Source organism: Mustela erminea, chromosome 7 (assembly GCF_009829155.1).
Source record: "Mustela erminea isolate mMusErm1 chromosome 7, mMusErm1.Pri, whole genome shotgun sequence".
NCBI lineage: Eukaryota > Metazoa > Chordata > Mammalia > Carnivora > Mustelidae > Mustela > Mustela erminea.
The window spans coordinates 33,398,806-33,419,635 of NC_045620.1; the positions used below are offsets into that span (position 1 = coordinate 33,398,806).

The following is a 20,830-nucleotide window of genomic DNA, read 5'->3' on the forward strand; positions in this document are numbered from 1 at the left end:
TAGTTCCATCCACGTCATCACAAATGGCAAGATTTCATTTCTTTTGATGACTGCATAGTATTCCATTGTATATATATATACCACATCTTCTTTATCCATTCATCTGTTGATGGACATCTAGGTTCTTTCCATAGTTTGGCTATTGTGGACATTGCTGCTATAAACATTCAGGTGCACATTTGTATCTTTAGGATTATATACCCAATAGTGCAATCACTGAGTCATATGGTAGCTCTATTTTCAGTTTTTTGAGGAACCTCCACACTGTTTTCCAGAGTGGTTGCACCAGCATGCATTCCCACCAACAATGTAGGAGGGTTCCCCTCTCTCCACATCCTCGCCAGCATCTGTCATTTCTTGACTTGTTAATTTTAGCCATTCTGACTGGTGTGAGGTAGTATCTCATTGTGGTTTTGATTTGTATTTCCCTGATGCCGAGTGATGTGGAGCATTTTTTCATGGGTCTGTTGGCCATCTGGATGTCTTCTTTGCAGCAATGTCTGTTCATGTCCTCTGCCCTTCAATGTTATTCTTACAATGGACCCAAATTTTACTACTTTCCAGACAGCTTTTGATGGAGGATGAAACCGCTTTGAGTATGCCACTAAAGGAGGCCAATTTTCACAAGGATGTCTTCAAACTAGCCAAACCAGTTTCAGATTCATTGAAGTGAGATCTGATGGGTAGAGACCAGAAGATGTATTGCTAATGGGTCCCCCAAAATGCAAGTCATTTCCAAAGATATGTGGCAGTTCTAAACCATTCAGAGAAAGTAGAAGCTACAGGCTAAGCCTGCTCCACAGACTCTTTCTTAAATAGAAGGGTTAGAAATAAACACTTGGCTGGGGCACCTGGATGGTTCAGTTGGTTAAGTGTCTGCCTTGGGCTGGGGTCATGATCCTAGGGTCCTGGGAAAAGCCCTACATCAGTCTCCTGGCTCAGTGAACCTACTTCTCCCTGTTTGTGTGCTCTCTCTCTCTTTCTCTCTCTCTCTGGCAGATAAATACATAAAATTTTTAAAAATAAATAAATAAGTGCTTGGGCCTTCAACCAGAACTCTACTGTTTTAGATTATTTTTTCATTCAATAAACATGATCTAAGGACCATGTTAAAAACTGAGGTAACCCCTGTGAACAAGACAGATGTGGTGCCTCCTTCCTCTTTGTGGAGTCATCCAGAGATGAAAAGAGGTAAGCACAGGGATAATGACAATCAAAGAGGCAGATGCCACGACTGAGAACGCGGAACAGATGCTATGGAACACTCAGAAGCTGGGTGAACTCAGAAGAGCCCACAGAGGGGCGCCTGGGTGGCTCAGTGGTTTGGGCTGCTGCCTTTGGCTCGGGTCATGATCTCAGGGTCCTGGGATCGAGCCCCGCATCGGGCTCTCTGCTCCGCAGGAAGCCTGCTTCCCTCTCTCTCTCTCTCTCTCTCTGCCTGCCTCTCTGCCTACTTGTGATCTCTGTCTGTCAAATAAATAAATAAAATCTTTAAAAAATAAAAAATAAAAAATAAAAGAAGAGCCCACAGAGAAAGAAGCATCTGTGCTAAGATCTAAAGTAAGAGTAATAGCCAGAGAGGGGTCAAGGAATGTTCTAACCCAAGCAGAGAGAACAGGAAGTGTGAAGACAGAGTATTGACAGGACAGGATGAAAACATCATTCACAGCCTTTAAAAATGTTGTATAAGGAGTTAGGACTTTATTCCAAGCTCCATGACTGACGCCCTAAAAAAAGTTAAGACTCATGATCAGATTTACATTTTTGGAAAAGTCATCTGGCAGCTCTGTGGATAATGGATCAGGGACGGATAAGACGGAAGCAAACTGGAAGGCTGTGCTTCCTCCTGGTAATATGCTAATGGCCTCACTTTGCCTCCCATGATGCTAGAAAACGTCATAAATGGGCCATAAAGCTCTAATGTGTTCCAGGATGTCATATGCAGATGTTAAAATAGGAATCGAGAGAAAACTGCTGTTTAGAAAAGATAGTGGACGGCACAGTGTGTCTTAAAAAAGAGTCCTAACCTCCCATATTCACGCATATGATCTTATTCTGAATAAGGGTATTTACACATATAATTAAAGTAAATATCTTGATGTGAGCTATTACTGGATTTAGAGTAGGTTCTTATAAAAGAAAGAAGAGCAAAGTGTGACACAGAAACACAGGAGGAAGGCCATGTAGAGATGCAGTCTGAGATGGGTGGTTTGTAGCTACAGGCCAAGGAATGCCAAGGACTGCTGGCAGCCACAGAAGCTAAGAGAGGCATGGAACAGAAGCTCTCCCAGAGCCTCCAGAGGGAGCCAACCTTGCTAACATGGTGATTTTGGAATTTTGGTCTCCAGAATTGTGAGAGGATAAATTTCCACTGTTTAAAGCTACTAAGTTAGTGGTAATTTGCAGTAGTCCAAGGAAACTTCCACAGAAAGGAAAGTATCGTTTGAAATTAGAAGGAATTGGGATCAAATATGCCTCATGGAGACTTAAAAAGCTGGTAGAGCTACGCTTAATATAAAATATTGTGAACAAACAATAACATATACTAGAAATCCATGTCAAAATACTAACAAAGGACACAATTAAAAGGAAAATTAACATTTACAGAACGTGACAAAAATACATGAATACAAATGGAGAGACATTCCGTTTTGCTTAATAATACCCAGAAGAATAAAAGCAGTAAATAAAATTAATTAATCAATGCTCACAAAATAGAACAGGATACTCCAGGAAAAAATATCCCCAGACATTTTGAATAATATTTCGGGATGCCATCAACTAGACATGGAATTTTAAAAATCTGCTTAAATCTGTTTAGATTATAGTTTTTAAAAATCCTCAACTCAAGTCAAAATGCTGAGGGAATAAATGCAATAGGTTCTTTTAAAAGACTTGATATCACTGAATAATTTATGTACAATGGGTGAATTTTATAGTACCTAAATTATGCCACCCAGGGATAGAGGGCAAGAGACATGGATGAACCAATATTGGCAATATGTTGATACAAATACTGAATCTGATGATGGATGATGGGGGTTCATTGCACTACTCTTATTTTTGTTTATGTATGAGATTTTCCTAATAAATCGTTTTTATTGTTTTACTGAGGTATAACTAAGGTATAACTGACTTATAACATTATGTAAGTTTCAGGTACAACATATATATACAACATATATAAATATATTTCTTAAAGATTTGATTAAATGGAAAGATCCAACAAGTTCTGGATGGGCAGGCTCAACATTGTGAAAATTTTGATTTCTCCCCAATTTATTTTCCATTTTTATATATATATATATATATATATATATATATATATATATATATATATAACTAAGGTATAACTGACTTATAACATTATGTAAGTTTCAGGTACAACATATATATACAACATATATAAATATATTTCTTAAAGATTTGATTAAATGGAAAGATCCAACAAGTTCTGGATGGGCAGGCTCAACATTGTGAAAATTTTGATTTCCCCCCAATTTATTTTCCATTTTTTTCCATTCCTGAATTATTTTTACAAAATGTGGCATCTACCATTTCCATATTAAGAGAAGGAAGGGGTGGGGGGAAAAGAGGCAGGAAACAATGTCTGCCAAAAGAATAAAACAAACACACACAGGGAAAAATGCCTTAGGAAAGGAAATAAAGGGGGAAAAAACATTAAATGATCAAATTCTATAAGATTTAGGCTCAAAGGTGCTATCAGGTCATCATTCACGAACCCTTTCACCTTGACCTGAGCAGAAGCGTGGATGGAAGTGCTATGCAACACTCAAGGCAATGATGCATATGAACCAACTTTCCTGAAAAACAACAACAAAAAACCCATCTCTGAAATGGGGCAATACTTTGCTCCTTCACATTATGAAAGGGAAAAGGGGGGTGTTAAAAGTCAACATGATGGGAGGTTGCATTTATTTCAAGACAAGTATTGAGACTGGGCACAGCCCAGGAGAGAAAGGACTACCCAAAGCAAGGCATGTATTTTTCTCTCCAGCCAGGCTCCAGAAGCTGCCAGTCTTTAGCACAATTGCTCATCCTAAGGACTGTTCATCCATCTCTAGAAGGGTCTAGTATAGCCAATTCCAAGATAATTCTAAAAAGTCATTAATCTTCTGATTACAGCTCACTGTATAATCCCTGAAACCCCAGAAATATGGACCAGAGAACATGGACCAGGAACCATCTGCTGACATCTTTGACCACGGCTGATTTTAAACATTTTCAGGGCAAAGTATATACCTGGTACATAAATATTTGCTGAATAAATAAATGAACAAACTTCAAAGAAAATAACTGTCTTTGAGAAAAGTCATTTTTTACATATTTAAAAAAAATATCTGTAAGGCAGATGATACTGGGGCAAGCAGTTGGTAAACTTTAGGGATAAAGAGAACATTTTATTATTTAGTACTTCAATGGGCATTTCAGTGTATTAAATAAGAGTTCTGCCAAAGGACTCAACAAGACCAACCACAAGTATCCATGTGACTTTGGTCAGGTTAGTAATCACTCCATGCCTCAGCTTCCTCAACTGCAAAATGGGACAGTAACAGCAGCTACCTTAGAAGGTTACTGGGAGATTAGATGACTTATATAAAGCAGGCACATATTAAGAACAATCACTAATACCAATTACATTTGTAATATGCTGCTTGGTTTCCAATATACTTTGATGATGCATTAGAGCTCATCTGAACCTTACAACGTCACTGTCAAACAGACAAAGCGAGTATAAAGGACCTTGCTTAAGGTCACCTAAGACCACACAGAACAAGAACCCAGATGGAGGTAGTTATGTGATAAAACCTCCAAGGAAAATAAGATCCAATATTGACAGAGAGAGAAAGAGAGGGGTGGGGGAGGGAACGGGAGAAAGAGAGAGAGAACCAGACAGAAGGAAGAAATTACCAAAAATAAGGAAGAAATCTTGCAGTACAATTAAATGAACTCTAGATTATTTTTGTTTTGTTTCCCTAGGCCTATGCCTTTGCATTTAACTCAGGGACATATTTACTTCATCAGTAATTATTAAATCATGCAAATTTCATCTTTTATTTTTTAAAATCCCAGTCCCTAATCTCTAGACAGGCTATTATAAAAATTGGGATTTGGGAGACATTTTTATATCCCAAGATATAAAAATGCCATTGAGGTCACTTTAGATATTCCAATTTTTATGTAGCTGCTACCCACTTGAGACTATGAATGTCATTATTTCTGAGATTTAATCAGAGCTATTTGTGTTGGAGTGCACCAACATCATTCACTGACTTAGTGTGTTCTTTTGGTGGTAGAAATAAGTCAGCTCTGAGTCTCTGGTGTGGGAATTGGTCCACTGTTGTTTCAGCTTTTTTAAATGATTAGTATTCTTTTGGACCTAAAGAACTGTGTTTTAGACAGTAATTCAGAACCTACTAAAAGAAAATACCTCAGGGGCCAAAGCAATACAAACAAAGGAAACTTGTGACTTTCATGTACTCATGCACACTCTCTCTGTGTATGTATGTAGATATAAATGTAATTTTTATGTATGTATCCATGACAAAAATTAGCAGAAAGGACTGCATATGGTCTTCATTTATATTATTTAAAACTAGTTCATAACATCAGTCTTCTAGGAACTATAAAGGAGTTGACCTGCCATAGCTTTGTCTTTTACATTCAAATTCATCCTTTTTTCATTTAAGAGCCTCTAAGAGGAATTAGAACCTTTATAATCATGGAAACTATACAATAGTATCTTTTCTATTTAAACTTTTCTTAGGCGGCAGTGGTATATAGTTAGTAAGCTTCATAAAGACATTTGAAATACATTCCAGATAGCCAAAACAGTGTTACATTAATCAACTTGGATATCAGTCCAATGTTTTTAACCACTTCTGGGAAACAGAATTCAAAATCATGTTTTTTCATCCCTGTTCACATTTATGTATATATTACACTGAGCTTCTGCCATATGCAAGGTGGTTGAAAGCCTTTGATTACTTTGGTTGCATAAATCCCAACTGAATTTGGTGTGAGATTCTATTAAGTGTACAAGAAAGGAGTTACTTAAAAACATATCCTAGAAATAACATTTTACTAAAAATACATTTTTATTCCCCAATAATGGGCAATTTTTCTTCTTCTGTCTTGGCTCAAATTTCACACACTCTCTTCAGGAGAGAGTACACATTCTCTTATCCTTGCAGAACAGAGATGGACAATGACTGATACGGTAGGTTTTTCACTTAGAACTGACTTTGACCAAAGTGCTCAAAAGAATCTGTGACAATGAAGATGAAAGAAGTACACCAGGTTCATCTTTCTCTGACTTAATACATGAAACTAAAACAAAATGTCAACTGATGATCTACATCAAGTGTTACTCCTTTCTCTAGAAAATACGGACAAGCTTAATGATCCAAGAGTTGGAAGGCTTATGTTTGATTCTATTTCTTTACAAGATCATTTCTAGGACATTTTGTCATCACATATAGAGGAAAAATAAAACTCGATAATTCTACAAAAACCATGATACCTGCTAGAGGAATTAGAATTCACTACCTTCTCTAGAATGAAGACTCCATGAAGACAGTGATTGACGCCTCATACTTAGCTAGAGTAATACTTGGCAGATCCTGGGCGACAGTAAATATTTACTACACTAATGAACAAAAGGTAGATGATAACGACTATCCTTAGTTCCTATGAAAATATAGATAGATAGATGTTTCCTTCAGTGATGTGCTTGAGGAAGCTCTTTATTAAAGGAACATTATTCATTCATTCACTTAGTCCAAGTATTTATTGAACACTTAGTACTTGTTATGAAGGCTCTGGAGATAAATAGAAAGAAGAAAGACTTTCGTCCTCTACTGAAAAGCTGATTGTCTAGAAGAGGAATTAGACAAAAACCTAGTGTGGAAGCATATAAATTTATAATTATAAGTTGTGATAAGGGCCATGCTAGATACAAAGAAGATAAACTGAGAATTCTCCCAGGTGGTTGCTGTGCACAGAAGACGGGCACCTGTTTGAGTGGTGAAGAGTGTCAAGAATGAGAATATAGCAATGATGCTCTTTATTTAGAGATTCTACAGAGGATAAAATTATGGGTGGGCCTCTGAATCCCACAGGGAAAAGGCTATCTTTCAGGTGACTCATGGTGATGGCTAGCTGACAGTCTAAGCATGAATCACCCAGGCTCCCTCACTACCCAGCTACTCTAGGCTTGCATCAAGAACTGCAAAGCTCAGGCCTGCATTCTAGTTCTGGCCTTGCTAACCACTTACTACTGGCCTTGGCCAAAGCTTTAACCTTTTTGAGTTTTAACCTCCTCTAGTAAATGAGAATGAGAATAAGAATTCTGCACCTGACTGCTGGGATGATCAAATAAGAGAGCATTGATGAGGGCCGCCTGGGTGGCTCAGTGGGTTAAAGCCTCTGCCTTCAGCTCAGATCACGATTCCAGGGTCCTGGGACTGAGCCCCACATTGGGCTCTCTGCTCAGCAGGGAGCCTGCTTCCCTTCCTCTCTCTCTGCCTGCCTCTCTGTCTACCTGTGATCTCAGTCTGTGAAATAAATGAATAAAATCTTAAAAGAGAGAGAGAGCACTGATGAGCAAGAGGACATGTAATGTGAGCAATGCAACAGTTTACTGTGACCGAGATGATGAGGATCACGGAGGTGATGTGGATAACCCTTTGTGGAAACAATCTGAAATCAAATACTTATATATTCACTTAAGAGATTTTTTTTTTGCATGTTTTTAAATACACATAACAGTAGCCAGGGCAGTGGTTTTCAATCAGAGACATTTGGAAATATGCATAGGGGATGGAGATTGCTTTTTTTTGGTGAATCCTAGAACGTAATGGGCAGGGGCAGCAATGGGCAGGCCACCCCCATACATCAAACAACTGTCGAACCCAAGATGCCAATAGGGCCCTGATGAGAACCACTGCTGAATGCTTGACAGAGAAGAAGCATTCAGTAAACATATGCTAAATAAATGAATGCTGTATCTGCTACTTATTTCCTTCAGAGCACAGAAGACTGACAGTCCTTTGAAATCAAAGAATGTAGCTCATTTTCATCTTCCCAGATCCCTAACTCTAAACCTGAAACATAACAAGCATTTAATGACTATCTCTTAAACATTCAATCAGCACATCAAGATAATCTATTAAACTGCAAAATATGATAATTATTTGACAGGGACAAGCTAAGGCGATGATGTTGAAGATGTTCTCTTCAGAAATAAGAAGGATTTTCAAGGGAAATTACTAAAACCTAGAGGTCCTAGGGAAATAAATGAGACTTCCCTCCATCACTGTGACTGTTTCCAAGTTTAAACATGATTGTCCAAAGAAAAAAGTAAAAAAAGTAGTGTTTTATAAAGAGCCATACACTTTACAGAGGTAACCCCTGTACTTTGACTCTGGATATCAGATTAATCAGCTCAAAATAAAGCTGCTTGGATAGCTTCTTTTTTCCCTTGGGGTTGGGGGGGACCGCCAGAAAAGTATATAGTATGTATACTATTGTTTGTCAAAAGAACACAAGTAGTATTCTCAAGGACTGATACAATGGGAACCAAAAAAGTTTAAAATAGCAAAAGGTTACAAAGTAACTGAGTGAAGGATAATATGAAACAATGGAAATAAAGAAAACATCAGAAGATATTTTACAGATTATATAACCTTTCCTAACCCTGAGAAAGGGCAAACTTTTCATCAGAGGTTAAGATGAGAAAAGCACAGCAAGGCAATTTTAGAGACACGGCAGAAATAGGGATAAAATTATAAAACAATGTATAAAAGCAAACAAGACGAGAAACACATGAATATACAATAAGCAGTAAAGAAAATGTAAATAGTAATGGAATAATTTTTCAGGTTTTAAAAACAAAGATTTCATAACTGAAATGGTGAGTTACTACAAATATATTTTTACCTGATATTTCTCCTTAACAGAGCAGTGCTTTTTTAAAACTGAAAATTTAGGGGCACCAGGGTGCCTCAGTTGGCTGAACGACTGACTCTCGGTTTGGACTTAGGTCATGATCTCAGGTCCCCACTCTGAGAGTTTGCTTGAATATTCTCTCCCTCTGCCCCTGACCCCCCATGCACACACTCTCTCCCTCTCTATCGCTAAAATAAATCTTTTTTAAAAACTGAAAATTCAATTGCAAGTTACCAAAAAAACTGTTTTAAAGAAGAAGATACAAATTAGGTTTTACAAAAGAAGCAGAAAATGCTGCTAGGTTCTTAAAAATAAGTTAAATTATCAATCCCAATATAACTAGGAATTGTATTATAGGAGCTTTGTATGAAATGGGATATAAAAGAATAAATTCCCAGAAGTTGCATATAAGCAAATGAACAAATAAAGACCTGTCACTCAAAGTAATGTCAAAATTTTAATACTACCAGAAAGCCTCCTAACTTGTTTCTGTAGGAAAGTTAAATGCATTAGCTGCGGACCCCTAACAATCTGTTTATTATGATCAGTTCACTTGAAAGAGGGATTGACATGGTAGCTAACATTAACACATTTGGCTTTTTTCTGTTATATACATCAGGGGAAAAAAAATCTGACAAATTATTGGCTATTTGAGTGAATTCTTAGAAATATAGGCCTATCATGGTAGAGAATATAATGAATTTTATGTTTTTTAGGTGTTGGATTTTTGTCAAAGGGAGGAGACGGAGTAGTACAAATTACAAACAGATAAGAGCCACAGTATTCCTTCAGGACTTAGGTTCTGGTAGATAGAAAAATTTGGATATAATGGTTTAAGTATTTTTTTTTTTCCTTTACAGCCTCCTTTCATATTGAACTATTCTGAAGTGTACTTGATGAAAAGGAAACTTCCACTAAAATGATCTCAAGGGCAGCTTACTTCCGGGTTACAAGTTTCATCTTGTATCACAGCCCACACGTATTCTATGCAATGGACGCATGGCAAGTTTACAGCAGTTTGTTACCATGTCTGGGCCTGTACATTTATGAAGAATACAATTTGAACAGTCAACATGGCCAAACACGGGAAGTGCTGGTTGTTGCTATTTATGAGTGTAATGTGGCTTACACTCTCCTTTAGTTTGCTTAGTTCTTTTACTTAAAGAAAAAAAAAATCATAGCTATTCCAAAAAGGAGCTATAAAGGAATTGAGGCCTTCAGCTTTGACCTTCATCATGCACATACACGAAGTCAGATTTATTCAGAAAATTGACATCTAGAAAGCTCCATTGTGTAAGCACCTACAAAGAACTTCCTGTAGTACTAGCTGACAAGATGCAGTCGAAAATTCTTACAATTATTACAAACATGACAGTGTTGCATAAAGCTCCACTTACTTAGAAGTTTCCCCCTTAAATGGAAAATGACCTCATCTTTATCCAAAGTGGTTAAATAGCTTAATAAGTCTTTCAAGTCTACAGATCTCTTTAATCATTTCATTTTTTCATTATGATATCAAAGGCATTTTACACAGAGGCTTAAAATATCCCCTTCTTTGTGACCAAAAGGTATATGCATGTTTGAAGGGGTCATGGTATTGTGTTTTCTGAACAATGTAATCAGCTAAGGGAGTTGCAACTTTTGGTCCTGATCTCACAGTGAGGTTTTCACTCCACAGGCATCTGTTTGCAATCTAAATTGAAAGAATCAAGATTTGGCCTTGGACAAATAAAGGAAAGATCCAATTCTGTGTGTCTGTGTCCTCAAGGTAAGATAAATCAGCAAACAGTAGCGATCAAGTATGTATATTACCTGAAACTACAATCTATAGAGATTAAGTTCTCAGTGATCATTTCTCCAGAGGTTCTTCATTTTTGCCAGGCAAGCCCACCATGATGGTCTCTGAAGCCTGTTCAGACATCTGCCCATTGTCTACCTCAACGCTTTTTCCCCAAATGATCAATTTCTTCCTAGAAGTTAATTTTAAGCTACATGCCTGTTCCTAACTCAAAACTGTATTTTTCCCGTCTCCTTCAAGCAAAGGCACTGCATACAATTACCTTCTATTGTTCAAAAAGGGCAACCTAGGAAGATCCTTTTATTACACTAGCACAATTAAGATATCTACCCAGGAATCTCTACGTCTGAATATGATAACCATTATCAACATTTATTTGAAATCTTGTTCTAAAATCTTCAAAAACACTCCCATCTTCCTGTTTTATTTTCCACACTGACATCCAGGGGTCTTCAAAATGAAAACCAAACTACTTCGCACACACCGGTCTGCCTTCCGCCGTGCTGGAATTATTCATTCAACAAATACCTTGCCTAGCCCGTGCTACCTATTTATACTATATGTAAATGTCATTGAATGGCAGCCCTTTCTCTATGTACACGCCTATATCAAAAGGACGCGAGTTTTTCACAGGTTTTGCCCACTTACCCCCCTCCCCGTGGTAAGCTTGCCCACCCCATCCCTCAAACTCTTTCCCCTCACAAAGCTGGTGGCTAATAGGGCGGGGTGGGGTGAGGAGGGAGGCGATGCTCAGCACCCACAGCTGTCACCGCGAAGGGCCTGGCGCGCATGCGCAGCGTGAGCAGCCCGGCCCCGGCGCCGCAGGTCGCCCGGCGAGCCGTGGTCGAGCCCAGCGGGCAGTGCAGGATCCACAGACACCCTCACGGCTCTGGGAGGGCGGCGCCCACGAGGGCAGTGTGGCGTGCGGGGCGGGCGGGCACACTCACAATTTCAGCATCCACTCGCCCTCCATCACCAGCGTCCAGTTGGAGGCGGTCATGGGCCGCACCCAGCTCCGCTCCTCCGGTAGCGCGGCCTGCTCGGGGCCGCCCTCCGCCGCCGCCGCCGCGACTCGGGCCACCAGGAGCGCCGTCAGCAGCGGACCCCAGCGCCCGCCCGCCATGTTGGGGCGCGGAGGGACGCTCCTCGGCAGGGGGCGTGGGGAAACGAAGCGGCGGGCCCGGGGCCTCGCTAGCCCGCCAGCCCCGGCCTTTCCAGGTAGTCGGAGGTGGTGCCGGGCCGCCCCGCCTCCGCCCGGCCGCACCGACAGTCCCCGCTTCGGAGGCGGGCCGCCAGCGCCGCCTCTTATCCGCCCGGGCCCGCCGAGGCCACGCCCCCTCCCGCCTCGCCTTGCCGTTGCCCGGGGTGTCGGTTGCGTGGGCAACGGCCGCTCTTTCTTTCTGACGCCCTTCCCCCCTCCTCCCCCCGAAAATAAACAGATGACCCGATGTTGCTTAAGTTGGAACGGGCACCGCGTGTGCCCAGGCTCCAGTACGGGGGTTGGCGTGCGTGGGGGATTTCTAAAGAGAAACACGGCCGCTAATTTAAAAATTCATCCCCTATTCCATGGTAGTGGAAGTAATAATGGATTGCAAAGTAAAGCTATGTGTAATGAGAAAACAGAAAGATGCTTGGCCATCTCTTCCTACAAGGAAGTGGAAAATGTAAATACTCTCTGCCCCTGAATATAATAAGTGTCACTGCCTAATTAGAGATAATAGTGAAACAAGACTCTGTAATATTTGTAAATAATTTTAATTTTATAAAAACTTGTAAGATGTGAGTGCTAACATAAAACGAGTCGGGGAATAAAAGAATATTGGCAGTTACAATTAAATGGCTCTCTCCCTTCTCTTGGCTTACAGTTCCCTAGATCTAAAATGAGAGAAGCGTAAATGATTTCCATATCTCTCTCCAGATACGCATTAGATGTATCTGTACCTTGAGAACAGCACATCCTGAGTTTGTATGGCTGAAATACAATTAGAAGTGTGCTTTATAAAAATTTGTGAGCTTGCAAAGCATAAAACTAGATAATATGGTCAACACATGATGAAAAAGTGTGATTTCTGTCCTGGGCTTAAAACAAAGACCGTTATAAAACTAACAGTATTGCTGTTTACATGATATTAATCTCTAATCTTGTAGGAGAGAAAGATTAATTTTGCCTCCAGAGGAGATCTTACTTGAGTTAGGTGTTAATTAGCAGTAGCTCAATGTTATCTGGAGCCAGCCCTTATAAAAATATAAGACTCACATTGAAAAATCATTGTAAATTTGGAAAATGTCCTTGTAATAAGTGTTAGTAAGAATCACTGGTATTGCATACAAATCAATCCTATAAACCCAATAGAAAACATTTTATTTTGCTTATAAAAAGAAATACAGGGATTCTATCATTCTTTTCGGTGCAGCTTTTGTATATGATTTGGGATTGGTAGAAAAAATTCTTTAAAACAGATTCTGTATTAAGAAATAACTATTACCCATGGGGCACCTGGATGGCTCAGTAGGTTAAGCCTCTGCCTTTGGCTCAGGTCATGGATCAAGCCCCACATCCAGCTATCTGCTCCACAGGGGGCCTGCTTCTCCATCTCTCTCTGCCTACTTGTGATCTCTCTCTGCCAAATAAATAAATAAAATCTTTAAATATATAAATAAATAAAAATAAATTAAAAATTAAAAAAGAAATAACTATTAATTTTGGGGTGTTATAATGGTCTTATAAGTATATTTTTTAAAAGTCTTTATGGTTTATGGATAGTAAAATATTTATGTGTTTAAAAATATGGTATCTAGAATTCACTTGATAATACTCCAAAAATAAAATTGGTGGGGGGAGGGGGGTGCGTGCAAAGAGAATGGATAAACACAAGTGACGTGTCGATCAGTACTGAAGCTAAGTTCATTTTTCACTTTACTCTACTTTTGTGTATGCTGAAAAATTTGCAAAATGACGAGTTAAAAAGAGAGAGTATCTGAGGCCCAACGGAAACCCATTGCTGAAGGCTCTTCCTCTTTCTAAGGCAAAATATGTGTTCAAAGATTGCATTTCCTGGCCTTCAGAGTAAGGTCAGTAGGAAGGAACATAGCAAGAACGTATGGGAGCAAAAGAGCCGCGTGATAGCACAGAGCCAGGTAAGGGGGCAGTTGCTGTCCAATGATCAGTATCTTGAGCCCTGACACTTCTTACCTATGTAACTTGGGGCTAAAACTAGTTCACACCAAGGTTTTGTTTAAATGCAGGTAGTACTAGTACCCACTGCATAAGAGGGCTGTGAAGAGTAAATGGGTAAATACAATGCCTAGCACATGGTATGATTAAATAAGCTCGTCTTATGATCTGGAGGCAACAGCATGCTATAATGCTTCTAAGACTCTCTATTTGTCCTAGATTCAAGTCAAACTTGCTTTTCATGGTACACAAAACCCTTCACAATCCAGCTTCAGTTTTGCCCACTTTCCATGCTGCCATTCCCACAAACAGTAACTCTACTCCCCATTCCCCAAACACATCAGGAACGCTGGTAAAGTCTTCGAGGATGTGACCTGAAGTCAGGTTGACAAGAGGTCCTGCCTTGCTTCCCCTTTTTCTCTAGGGTTGAAGAGGGAGTTAAAAGCCAAATGCCCCTTTTCCTCTGTTCCCAGATCTGCATGTTTCTCACCGAAGCATCACATGTGGTAGAGGTATACCAGTGCCCTTCTCTTTCCCAGCCCACAAAAGAGTATGCTTCTACACTCCCCATGAAGTTAACCCAACAATGTAAAAGTTCTGCAAGCAGAAAGCATCTGTATGTACCACTTGCAGATTGAAGCTTTTAATCACAAATGTGAGACCTTCCAGTGGAAGCAGGAAACTCCTCCTATGAAGCATTTAGAGAAAAGACATGATCTAGGATTTTACAACACAAGAGAGAAGGCTAGGTTGATAAGATGCCTCATGGAGAATAGTTGCCTTAGATGGTCCCCTGGATTCTCAGTGGATTTTGCCTAGGCAAGATATACATTTTCATGATAATAAACCTATTTAGGTTAGCTATTACTACATAACTACTGCAATAGAAAGTCTCATGGTTCTGGGGCTGAGAAGATTGGTTGGGTGATTTTTGCTTGGATTCCTGCATATGGTGGAAGACACCTGTCATACCCACTACGTTCTACTGGCTAAACAAATCACTAAGGGCCAGCCCAGATTAAAGGAAAGAGGAATCAGACTTTACCCCTTAACAAGAAACAGCCAAAATAAATTGTAGCCATCTTTCATTTATCAAAAAGTCATCCTGAAAATTTGGAATTGTTTGTCACTAAAGGATCATCTAACCCATCCTGACTAGCCCAGTATTTTCTTTTTATGACTTTGTCAAGAATAGCTTAGGTGTTATTTTGGGATGATATTTCCAGAAAGTAGCATGGGAACTACCCCTACCCTTTTACCTTTTGTGAGTAGATCTGCCCTATTCGGTGCTAGTTTGGGAAAAATGGTTTTCAAGCCTTTGGGAAGCTACATGCTTTGATGCCATAGTGTTTAAGGACTCATGGGACTTCACAGGATTTTTGTTAAACTTATTCAGAAAAGACTTTAAAAAATGTGGCAAGATTTATATAAACATACTCCTAAGGGTGAGGTGTCTTTTGTACTTTAAACACTTTTTACACACTGAATAATGAACTTAAGAAAAAATATAAGAACAGATATTCCAATCCATATATTCCATATATTTAGAAACTTTTAACAGAGTAATAAGCAAAGACCTTGCTAAAATTGGTAACTCAGGACTTGGTATTAAGAGGATAATCAATGAGAAGTAAAGAGATTATATTCAGATTACAAACTCCAGAGTGAGAGGATATGCAATAGTTTTTCTACTGAGGATGGTGAAACCAATACAGAAATGTTAAATAAGCTAGGTAGTGCCGTAAAATTAGTCCACAGAGTAATAATAGTACAGGAATTTAATTACACAAACAGATTTGCTAAATGCCTTACAGGAACAAGAGGTGGAGAGAGAATTTAAATAGGACACTACTAGAACAGATGGTAGGAGAAGTCATGAAGAATGGAAATACACTGAATTGTCCCAGGCTAGTGACTAGAAACAAATTCAGAAGAAGGATTAAGTCTCTAAGAAATAGCAATCCTAGGACCGCCTCTTGGGAAAAAGAGAATCAACCAATTCTCTTAAAAACTAGGGAGCTCAGGAAGGCTACATACAAGAGAAATAGAGACACATCAATTCTCTTCCTATACAGCAGTAAGAATAATTGTAAAATGTAATATGGGCAAAGATCTTATTGAAGAACAACAAAAACTATCAGAAAAAAAAAAAAGGAAACCTGGAGAAACATGCAAGACATATAGAAAAAGCAGGATAGGCTTATAGGGTAGAGATGTCAATTTTCCCAAATTAATCTGTAAATCTGATGCAATATAATTCAAAATACAGCCAAGATCTTTTATAATTCTAACTCTGTCTCAAAAAGTTAAAGCTTGTGACTAGGCAACAGGATTTTGAAAAAGATCAATGATATGAATCTTGTCCCCTCAGGCATTAAAATATGCTATACAGTGACAATAATATGGAGGAATTAATATAAGGAGAAGCAAACAGGTAAATGGATCTGAGTGAAGACTCAAGAAACAATATATGTTCATGCATAAATATGTGAAAGTTAGTCTATTAGTCAGGAAAAGGTAGATTTAGGCTGCAGTAACTAACAACCCTGCAAATCTCAAAGGCTTAGCTCAGAAAGCTCATGTCCCCACCATGCACTTTCCACGTTGGATCTAGGAGACGCTAGAGAAGCTGAAGCCTGGGCAGGGTCCACACAATACAGGCTGCTTCAGTCTATGGCTCTTCATGTCAACATGAGGCCTCCACCATGATCATAGCAGAGAAAGAGAAAGTAAAAGGCTTCAAGATTTTTTGGCTTCCTGGGGCTCCTGGCAGGTTTAGTCAGTAAAGCAAGAGATTCTTGATGTCAGGGTTGTTAAGTTTAAGCCCCAAGTTGGTTATAGAGATTACTTGAAAATAAAATCTTTTCTTTTAATTTTATTTATTCATTTGTGACAGAGATACAGATTGAGAGAGAGAGAGAGAGACTGAGAGAGCATGAGCTGGGGGAGAGATAAAGGGAGAGGGAGAAGCAGGCTCCCCACTGAGCCAGGAGTCTAATGCGGGGCTTGATCCCAGTGGGATCATGACTTGAGCCAAAGGCAGACGCTTAACTGACTGAGCCACCCAGGTGCCCATTGAAAATACAAACTTTTTTTTTCATTGAAAATAAAATCTTAAAAGAAAAAAAAAAAGGCAATTTTTTGGCTTCCTTAGTCCAGAAGTAGTACATACCAGTTCAGCTCATAGTCCATTGGCCAGAACGAATCTTAAGACAGCCCAATTTCTAGGAATGGTGGTTGTCCTTAGGACTAAAGATTGATGTACACTTACAATGCCCAGTAGCGTTAAGACAAATTCTTCTTCATCAGGAAAATATGTGTGTGTGTGTATATATATACATATATATATATATATATATCTTAATCTATACACCAAATAGATTTCAAATGAAAAAAGCACAAAATAACAAATGCTTTTTAAAAAGTTTTGGGAGAATACTTTTATAATCATCTGGTGGGCAAAGCTTTTTTTTTTTTTTAAGACTTTATTTATTTATTTGACAGAGATCCAAAGTAGGCAGAGCAAGAGAGGAGGAAGCAGGCTCCCTGCTGAGTAGAGAGCCCAATGCAGGGCTCAATCCCAGGACCCTGGGATCATGACCTGAGCTGAAGGCAAAGGCTTTAACCCACTAAGCCACCCAGGTGTCTCAAGAGCAAAGCTTTTTTAAGTAACATATGAAACACTGAGGCCATAAAAGAATTCTGGTAAGTTTGCCACACAGTGAAAATAAAATTAAGCCAAACTGGGGAAAATGATCTGAAATTCACATAATGCCCAAAGTTTTCATATTCCTAAAATTCAAAGTTCTACTGATCAAGAAAAAAAGACATACAACCCAATAGGGACATAGAAAATATTATAAATATCCATAGAAGAACAAATAAGAATGATGGATGAATATGAAGATTTGCTTCAGTATAAAGCGGATCAGGAAAGTATATTTTATAGTTACAAATACAGTTGATTTGATGATTTTCTATGATTCCCCTCTGGGTCCAACCAATTGTGATTAGGATGAACCACCTCAATTTCATAAAATTCTCAGTGGACAGTAAATACAAGAGCTTTCCTTCTGTGATTACTTGCCCTTCTCACCTTTTTTTTTCCCCCTCCTCACTTTTTGATTATACTCTCCATTAGAGGATATTCAAGAACCTGGCATGTGCATGTAAATTTTAAAGTAGGATTAAATGAAAACTGGAAAAGAGGGAGGCATAAATTTTATTCTATAGCAATTGTGTGGCACAAATCTAGCAAAGGGTACACAAAGGGGAAAAATAACTTTAATGATTGCAAGTATGAAAATTACCCATAATGCTTGCTGATCTCTAGTAATGCCCAGGCCCTGGAGATTGAGGCACACTAGCTGGTGTCTTCTTCTCATTCAACAAATTTCTTAGAGTGGATATTGTGTGCATGCCTTGTGCTAGATTCTTTGAGAGCAAGAGAGGCAAGAGTCTCTGTTCTTAATGTGCAAGACATTGGCTAGTAACACATTAAATAATAAAATTTGAATAATGTTCAGAAAATACTAAGCATTGGACACTCCAGAGCATTTCAGACTAGGAAGGCTGAGAATATACTGAGGAAGACAATGAGTTTTAGTGCTACTCTGAAATGGATGTGGAAATAGAAAAGATGACCAAGAGGGGCAGATGGAGAAAATGACACAACCCAAAAGACTAAGAACCTCAAAGTTCAACTCTCAATCTTAAAAAAAAGATCCAGGAGTGCCTGGGTGGCTCAGTCAGTTAAGCAGTTGCCTTCAGCTCAGGTCATGATCCCGGGGTCCTGGGATCGTGTCCCGCATAGGGCTCCCTGCTCAGCAGGAAGCCTGCTTCTCCCTCTGTCACTCCCCCTGCTGTGTTCCCTCTCTCACTATCTCTGTCTGTCAAATAAATAAAATAAAATAAAATAAAATAAAATAAAATAAAATAAAATAAATCCAAACCATTTTATTATAAACAAATATCCATTATTTGGGAAATCAGGAACTGCATTTGTTGCTTGACACATTAAGTCAGGGTTTATTTTTACTAGAAAGAAGAAACTAAAAGGAACAAAGATGTCCATTGTGTTTATTGTTCTGCTCCAAGGCAGAAAACTTGTTAACTAACCTGTTAGCGCTTGTGTATCTATACAAGAATTCACTTTACAGATCTCATTTTGGCAAATATTTCTTGATATGCAAACCAAATATTTCCCAAGGTACCTCAATCATGATTTTTAAGAAAAATTTTATTTTGTTTACATTCCGGTGAAGGTGGAAAACAACTGTCCACCATTAATAAATTTAATTTTATACTCCTAATGTTTAATCTTTTCCCTGATGTCAAGCTCCTCTTCCTTTGCCATCATATAAAAATTTGACATCCGAAAGTAGACAGAGGTAAGCATTGTAATATTAGATAACGCAGGTCAAAAATTCAACTTCTAGCATTTTACCCAATAAAGTGCTTTGGAAAAATTGTTAGGCAGTAATTTAAATGTTCCTGACAGGAAGTGGAAAAAATAGTCAAGGTCTGCTCTGTAAGAGAAAATGTAACCAAATGTAACTAAAACAAATGTCTATATTTCACATAAATCATTAATACAATTTACTACTAAAGAATAAACAGAATACTTTAAAATTATAAATATATTAAGATGGCCTTTTAGGCTAAGCTCAGTGGTATGGTGGTAGATGTTTAATAACCCACAACCCTGAGGCTGGGAAGCCCTGATTTGTTGAGTTTGGTAATTTCTGTTTTCTGCATTCTGGGTAATTTCAGATGGCCAAGTTGATGTCCACCAGCTGGTAAAATTTCAGAAAACATATTATTTGTCTTGTAAAATCTGATACAAGATGACTCAAGGACCCCCACTGCAAACACTAATAAATAATACTCTCCTACCACTTAATAAAATGTGTCCCCTTAACTTAATATTCTAAATACTAAAGACATTTAAAAACTCTAAAATGCTTTAAAAATATGAATGGAAGTGGCTGTATATGTGTTTTGCATATTTATGAACTTAAAATACTACACTTGATTGAATCCTATGCTTTTAGGCATTACCAAATTTCTTTTGTTTAAAGCTTTAAAAAAAATGACCAAAGGATATATATGCTTTTAAGTGAATTCTTACCTATAAGTGTAACTGGTGTTGAGTTACTGTTTGCATCTTGCTGCACGCCCTTGAGTTTTGAAATGGGTGGATTTAGTACAGGTGTTTGGGCTATGGCAACAATCCTCTTTCCAACGTAAGTAAATGACGCTTTTCCTATGTTCCATGACAGATTTATGACACTGCCTAAACCCCAGTGAATTACAAAGTTAATTTTTTTCTCAAAATGCACTTATATAAAAGACAACATGTAATGAAAACATCTGTAATACAAAACATGCACTGCTGTCAAGTTTTCAGCTTCTACCTTTTTTTTTTAGCCAATAAAAATGGAAATAAATCTAAATAACACTAAGAATGCTTGTTTTTCCCATACTAATGGGCCAGAAATAGTGAACTAGTTTTATTTTTAGATGTTTAATTTGAAAGTATAAGACTTACTCCGTTGATCTTATTCTGTGTCACACAAAGAGAGAATTTCATCATGCCATTGAAGGTGATTAAGGAGTCCTCTCCAAATGGTGGTGCAACGTGGGGGGTTTGGGGGGAAGGAAAAGAATAAATGAAACAAGATGGAATCAGGAGGGAGACAAACCATAAGAGACTCTTACTGTCACAAAACAAACTGAGGGTGACGGGGGTAGGGGGGTAGGGAGAGGGTGGTTGGGTGATGGACATTGGGGAGAGTATGTGATATGTTGAGTGCTGTGAAGTGTGTAATCCTGGCGATTCACAAACCTGTACCCCTGGGCCTAATAATACATTATATGTGTATAAA

The 20,830-nt window shown here is 38.6% G+C and overlaps 1 protein-coding gene across 1 annotated transcript in view; it reads right to left on the reverse strand.

Moving 5' to 3' along the window:
- TMX4 (thioredoxin related transmembrane protein 4) overlaps nt 1–12,104 on the reverse strand; it is a 43,054-nt gene extending 30,950 nt beyond the window's left edge. The window contains exon 1 of the mRNA XM_032351386.1: nt 11,716–12,104. Coding sequence (XP_032207277.1) covers nt 11,716–11,891 — 176 coding nt within the window. The 5' untranslated portion in view covers nt 11,892–12,104. The remainder of the gene's footprint in view (nt 1–11,715) is intronic.
- Between the last annotated feature and the right edge of the window lie 8,726 nt (nt 12,105–20,830).